This window comes from Bison bison, unplaced genomic scaffold (genome assembly GCF_000754665.1).
Source record: "Bison bison bison isolate TAMUID 2011002044 unplaced genomic scaffold, Bison_UMD1.0 scf7180017864276, whole genome shotgun sequence".
NCBI lineage: Eukaryota > Metazoa > Chordata > Mammalia > Artiodactyla > Bovidae > Bison > Bison bison.
Window position 1 is genome coordinate 532,651 of NW_011494848.1, and position 7,022 is coordinate 539,672.

Genomic DNA, 7,022 nt, shown 5'->3' on the forward strand with positions numbered 1-7,022 from the left:
AGGCAGTGACTAATTCAATCCCTTTATAAGGCTACGAGATAGTTGCTGTTGTCTGGGTCCAAGAGCCCCGAAGCTTTGAGGGCTTCAGCTAGTTACAAGGCTAGAGGGATGGAGAGGGATTAGAGCCCAGTCTGTCTGGCACCTGCTTCAGGCCCACCTCCCAGAGTCTAAGACTTCAGAGCGAGCTCAGGGTACCTGGAGCCACTTGTTTACAGACTGGATTCTTGGCCCTCAGCCTGAGATTCAGGTCTGAGCTGGGGTCCTGGGAATCTGCATTAGAAACAAGTTCTCCGTGGTGGCTCTGGAGCAGGGATCAGAGTCCCTGTTCTGAGATGCCCTCGACCCCACCTTCCCGGCAAAGTCTCTCCTGCATGCCTGCTGAGTCGGGGAGTGCCCCCTCCTGAGTAGGGGGGCCTCCTGGGGAAAGGGCCTTATACTCTGGAGGAATTGTGGGGACTCTGGGCCAGACTAAGGAGAAAACCACATCTTATCTCTGGGGATTTGCAAAGTCACAGCAGAGGCCGCTGGCAGAGCAAAAGGGAAGTGAGTCCCTGGTGAGTGACAGGAGTCGGGGGTGGAGCCCCAGCCCCAACAGTGCCCTCCTCAGGGCTGCCTTTCCCTCATCTTGACTCAGTCTCTACCTGCTGTGTGCTACCAGCTCTGGCTGCCAGCTGCCTTTGGGAGAACATGGAGGAGGAAGATGGGGTGGATGGTGGGGTCTTACCTGTAGGGGCAGCCAGGGTGGCGGAAGCATGGGGCCTCTTTAAGGGTCCTCAGGGCTCCATCCCAGGAGGCGGCAGCAGGGATCTGATTGCTCCTTTGCCATTTGCTGGTGTCTCTGCAGCCTCTGGCTTGGCACCTGTCTTTATACACTCTGGCTGACCTGAAACCTTACCCTGGAGTAGCTACTTGACAGCCTGGTCACTTGACCAGAGGCGGCTGGTGCAGGGCAGGGAGGCGAGGGGGGTAGGTCAGAGTTCCAGACCTGCTTCAGTTCCCTTGACTTGGGCTTCTTTAAAACACCCCATTGCAGGTGATGAAAGAGCTCCTTTGGGTGATGAGGGTGTATATGGGGTGGTGGGGGTTGGATTTGTCACTTTTGAGAGTCCAAAGGCCAAGGCTGCCACAATGGTCTGGTCAGGGTTCCCCTGGGCCTCCTCTTAATAGTAACAGTGGTGATGCTAATTCATTTCTTGGTGCCTACTATGTGCTAGAAACTTTACATACATTATTTCTTTCACAACTCTTACGAGGTAGGTACAATTAGGAGTCTTTTTTTCCAAAGCTTTATTGAGATATAATTCCCGTGCCATTTACCTGTTTAACTGGTACAATTCAGTGGTTTTTGGTGTGTTCACAGTTATGCAGCCATCAGTCATCACAATTTTAGAACATTTTCATTACCTCCCTCCCCACACATCTCCTTCTGTTTCCTCTTCCCTCCAATGCCGCCCAGGCAATCATTAATCTACTTTGTCTCTATAGATTTGCTTATCCTGAACATTTCATACAAATGGAATCACACAATATGTGACCTTTTGTGACTGGCTTCTTTTACTTACCAAAGTGTTTTCCAAGTTCATCCTTGTTGGATCATATGTCAGCACTTCGTGCCTTTTTATGACTGCGGATTCATGCATTTTAATGCTTAGTTTAGAGAGGAGAGAACTGATTGTTAGGGAGGGACAGGGACTTGCCCAGGTCATACAGTTATGTGGCAGGGCCTGCCTGCCAGCCTGTAAATGATAATGTACTTTGGACCTATCTGCTGTGAATACTACTCTCTGTGACATGACACTTGGAGGCTTCAGCATGGACACCACTGGAGCTAAAGGGATCTGGGGAGGGTGTGTGGGGAAGGGAGGGGAGGGTCCCTTGCAGCAGCCAGTGATAGGCACTGAGGGTAAGGGTTGGGCAAGTCTGAACCTGGGAACCGGTGACCGAGGAAAGAGGGAGGGGAAGGGGAAGGGGAGGAGAGAGGGAGAGGTGGAGAGGGATGGGAGTTAATCTGGTGGGGCAGAGGCCACTTCTAGACTTGGGCACAGAGCTGTGGCCCCAGTACAAGTGGTTATGGGTCCAGATACTCAAGTGCCAAGGTCCTCCTCCTCGGGCCAGGCCCTGCTTTAATGTCAACAGAACAGGCAGCTGGGTTAGTCCTATAAGGGGAGCGGCTGCTCGGGGTGCTGAGGGGGGGGGGGCTCTGGAAGGAGGTTTTTGGCTCCACCTGAGAATGGCAGTCTGGAGGGGGTGGGGGAATTGCAGCCAGGAGGTGTGGGGGGGTAAATAGTGGGCCCTGGAGAAACCCAGAGTGTGGGCAGCTGAGCTCAGGTGGGCCTGGGTGCTCTCTGAGGGCAGGGCCAGCCCTGTCTGCTTTGGCTCCGTTTCCCCAGAATCCAGCCTGTGCTAGAAGTTCCAAAGTTGGCTGCTATGGGTTGAAATCAATCAGCCTCTGTGAGATCAGCAGCACCTAGTTTCAGGGCTCTGTGGTGGGGGGGTGCTGAGAGGGCAGTGGGGAGACAGTGGCTGGTTCTACTGGCTGTGGTGGGAACAAGCATGTTCCTTGTGCCCTCACCCTGTGTTCGGCAGGGTGCTTCTGAGCTGTTGTTGGGAAAGACAACCACTTTCTGGGGAGAGGATGCTGGTAAAGAGTATCTGTAGCAGTAGAGGTGGGGTTCAGACCCTCACGGTGCCTCTGTGTTACTGGAGGCTGCCCTCGGCCTGGGTAGGAGTCCTTATCCTAACGCGACCCCATCGGGTTATTTACAGGAGTTGGAGCAGGATTTAGGAATATTCTTCACCTGAGGCTAAAGCCCTCAGGCCTGGACTTCTGATGGCCCCTCTGTGTGTTCTCTGTGGCTTCAAGGCAGGTGGAGACCTGGGCCTTGAAATCTCCTGGCAGGCAGGCAGCTGGTGAGCTGAGAGGGAGATGCTGGGGAGGGGGTGAGCTGGCAGCCTGAAGGTTAGGGGCCCAGATGAACAGATGAAGGGGACACGCTGGTCTGAGGGCACTTGACCAATGAGGAAGGCAGCCTGTTTCCTCTGGGTCCCCTCTGGGGCCCGTCCTGCCTGTCTCACATTTAGTGGTGAACTCGCCTGTCTACTGACTTGCTCTGGTCCGTGGGGGAGGAGTGGGTGGGGCTGACATTTCCTGAGCTTCCACCAAGGGCCAAGTGCAGGCGAAGCACTTTCACAAATGTCATCATTTAAGCTTCGCAGCAACCCACTGAAGCTGGGCTGGCTATCTTGCTTTACAGATGAGGTGACCGAGGCTCAGACAGGCGTAGTCAGGCCTGAGGGCACCTATCAGGAAGCAGCAGAACCAGGCCGCTCTCTGCTCTCCCCTCTGCTGCATGTGGCCCCAAATGCCCTGATGGCTTACCCCCAGACTTCAAGGAAGGCTTCTCTTGACTGTTCCAGTCCACATGGTTCCCTCCCGCAACCTCCCCAAACTCCCTGAATTCACAACACTTAACTGACCGTACCCTGGGCACAGAAGCCTCTGATGTGTCTGGAGGTGTCTCATGTGGTGACTTACTTCCTAGGTACATGAACAGAGGCAAGTCACGTAACTCTGTCGAGCTTCAGATTAATTTTAAGATGCGAATCACAGTATGTGGGTTGTAGAGTTGCTCTGAGGATTGAGATGACCTGTGCTTGGGGTGGAAAGTGGGGCCCTCCATGTTGTGCCCTCCTCTCCCCTCCCTTCTGCCTCCTCCTAATCCTCTCCACACAGGCCCTGTCTGTGGTAGCTGCTCAAATGTGTGGAGCCTGACAGTCTAAGCCAGAGCTATGTACTCATCCCAGAGAGACGGGGGATTCAAGCAGGCCTGTGGCATGCGACCCCTTTACTTGGCTGACAGACTTGAGGAACCAGCAGAGGAAATACTAGGTGTCACTCCAATCTGGACCAACCTAATCTTTGGGGGAGTCAGAGGTCTCATGGTGACCCTGGCTCCCTGGTTCCAGATGAGCTTCTCCAAGGGCCGGTATGGTGTCAAGCTTTCTCTCTAGCTGTTAGAGCACAAATTCCTAACACTCCAGACGCCAACCCAGTAAACACTTGTGCACAGAATACAAATACCAGTATCATTTTATTCAAACACAGGCAGGAACAATGACTTCAGAGCTGGGTAAAAACAATAAGTTAAAAACATGGTTAGAATTTCAGACAATCAGATAAAAAGTTCGAAGGAGGTAATTTCCCCCTCCTTTCCTACTGATTAATTCAACACAGCATAAAAATAATTTTATCTATAAAATACCCTTATTCCTAAGCAAATAAACTGGAAGTGGTCTTAGGATTTCCCTGGCTATGCCTGTGCCCAAACTCTCCACCCACCTTCCCCAACCCTTAAGGCAAAAGGGCCATCATATTCAGGCAGAGGGTAGGCTCGTGTCAGCAGCAGGCTCTGTTGAGGACACTGGGAGGAGTTTCCCAGCTGAAGGATGCCTGCTCGGGTCCCCTCGTCAACAGATGGTGCGCCACTTGGGCATTGGAATCCACTGTGTCCCGCCTTTGCCTCACCATCGGAGGAAGCTGAAGTCCTGGCAGGTGGACACGGCCCTGGTTTGGGATGCTCCTCTAGTCTGGGGTGACTGGTGCCCAGGGACTAGGCTGGTGGTGGTCTTAGGGCTCTCACAGCCCTGAAGGAAGCCAGACAAGGCTGAGGGTGAGTGGGTAGGTCATCCTTCCCTCAGTCTTTTGGGCTGTATTAGTCCTTCTGGGAGAATTGGGAAGAAAATATCCGTGCAATCCTGCGAGTTTCTTCCTCAGGCAGGGTGGGCGGCAGCGAGCTGGGTCTGGGGCGACAAGGCCTTTGGGACAGGGATCCTCTGGTGGCCTGGCTCTTGTCCTGGAGAGGAAGAGGTCAGCGAGGTTAGCACTGCGCACACGGCACAGCCTAGAGATGACTTTGACTCGTCTCGTCTTTTGCTCCTTCGGCTAATACTGCTATATAGCTGACTGATTCACAAGGCACTTTACACACCTGAGTGTGTTTAATGCTCACCTCTACCCTGCAGGCTGGTATGTAGTTCATGGATGGACGAGGAAACGACAGTTCAGGTGAAATGAACTCAGGATATACACACCCTCACAGAGTAGCAGAGCTAAGATGTGAACCGCTGCTCAGACTACTCCTGTGCCTCTGGAGGAGGGGTGGTCTCTCTCTTGCTGTGTGAGTCTAGACAAGTCATTCGTCCTCTGAAATGTGGGTGTCCTGTGTGTGACCTGCCAGGTAACATGAAGCACATACCCACGGCCCTGCTACCAAACATTTCCCTGTCTTGGGCTGACGGCTATCACTAATCCCCTCACCTCTAATATTTATTTTTATTTATTTATTCGGCTACGCTGGGTCTTAGTCACAGCACGTGGGATCTTCAGTCTTTGTTGCAGCATGCAGGATCTTTTTTTTTTTTTTAGTTGCAGCATGTGGGGTCTAGTTCCCCGACCAGGGATTGAACCTGGGCCCCTGCAATGGAGCACAGTCTTAGCCGCTGGACCACCAGGGAAGTCCCATTAATTCCTCCTTTAAGGTGAGTGCTTTTGGGTTATGGCATCGTGGTCCTTTGGATTCTTTTATGCCTCATCCATTTGTTTAACCAATCCTTTGTTTATTTCTGTGTTGGGTTCCTGCCCTGAAGGAGCTTGAAGGATACAGGAAAGCCACCCCAGGCTGGTGGCGGAGAGCAAGGCCCTCGGGTGGAGGTGGAGGCCTGGCAGAGGAAGAGGCAGGTGAACTTGGCTGACTTCACAGCATGCAGTCTGTCCCATGGATGGGTATCTCCTCCCTGTCCCCACATGCTGGAAGCACACTGTACCACTCCCTAGGCACCAAGAACCAGCTTGGTGGAGATCCTAGAGGTGGAGACTACTTGGAGACTACTTCCCTGCTCCTTAGTAGCTCTGTTGATGGGAAGCTGAGGCCCAGCTCCAGCTGCTTCTGGCATCAGTGATACTAAGTGGCCCTTCTTTCCTTCATTTCCCCACCTTGTTGTCTACTGTGAGAGGGAGAGAGACCAACCGTTCCTGACCTCCACAGCTTAGAGTTGAGCTGGGAAGACAGAGAACTATTCCAAGAATTAAAACAGCAGCCTGGATATGATAGGGGGAATGGCAGTCAGGCAACCCTAAGGGTCTCTACCAATCTGGAATTCTAAATGCCAAGGGAGGGCATACACCCCGACAGGCTCTCAGCACCGAGAGGCCATAGGTAGGTTCTCTGCTGGAGAACTGAGAGCAGAACGGAGCATGTGGCTGGGCATGCTCAGCAGAGGTGAGAGCGTACTGCTCCCAGTCTCCCAGACAGGCCAAGACTAAAAGGGGAAAAAGGAAACCCACCCTGTGCTGGTAGTACCTGCACCCCCTAATGCCTCAGGCCGGGGAGACCAGCCACCCAGCCACTGCCGAGGCCCTCTCCCTCCAGACTGAGTGCTCCTGCAGGGCATGGCCGGAGTCTGATGCTGTGTCTCCCACTGGGACAGGCCTGAGATGGGAGCTTGAGAGCTTCCAGACCAGTGAATGGGTCAAGCCATGGTGACCAGAGACTTCAGTTAACTGGGGAGGAGACTGCCTCTTGCAGCAAATATCTCCTTCCTTCATTCATTCCAGAACCAGTGATGGCTCAAGCTGGAGGGGAGACAGATGCTGACATACCCCACAACCACAGAGATGAAGCTCAGAGCCTGGAGCACAGAAATTCATGACAGTGGGAAGGATGGGGCAGCTTCACACAGAGGTGGTACCTGAGACACACAGGGTTTCAGCACAGCTGGGGTGGGGGTGAGGTCATGCCACTGGAGGGAGCAGCGTGAGCAGGGCCTGTACCTGCTAGCTGGGCCCACATCTGTGAACCAGCCACAGGCAACCTCCCAGGACCCACACCCGGGCCCAGCAACCTGCAGGGGGCGGCGGGCTTATCTGCAAGGCCCAGACCCAGGGACGGACAGGACAGGGCTGGGCTCTGTGCCCTGGGCGGGGCAGAGCTATCGAAGGTCAGCAGCATTTGGCTTATGTTGAC

General features: G+C 53.7%; 2 protein-coding genes across 4 annotated transcripts in view; both read right to left on the bottom strand.

Moving 5' to 3' along the window:
* UCP3 (uncoupling protein 3 (mitochondrial, proton carrier)) overlaps positions 1-864 on the bottom strand; it is an 11,501-nt gene extending 10,637 nt beyond the window's left edge. The window contains exon 1 of the mRNA XM_010848850.1: positions 725-864. The gene's annotated coding sequence lies outside the window, so the exon portion shown is untranslated. The remainder of the gene's footprint in view (positions 1-724) is intronic.
* Positions 865-4,078: 3,214 nt separating this feature from the next.
* The window catches only part of C2CD3 (C2 calcium-dependent domain containing 3), a 128,615-nt gene continuing 125,671 nt past the window's right edge, over positions 4,079-7,022 (bottom strand). For all 3 annotated transcript variants that reach the window (XM_010848851.1, XM_010848852.1, XM_010848853.1), the window contains one exon: positions 4,079-4,853. In XM_010848851.1, the coding sequence (XP_010847153.1) occupies positions 4,713-4,853 (141 nt within the window). In that variant the 3' untranslated portion in view covers positions 4,079-4,712. The remainder of the gene's footprint in view (positions 4,854-7,022) is intronic.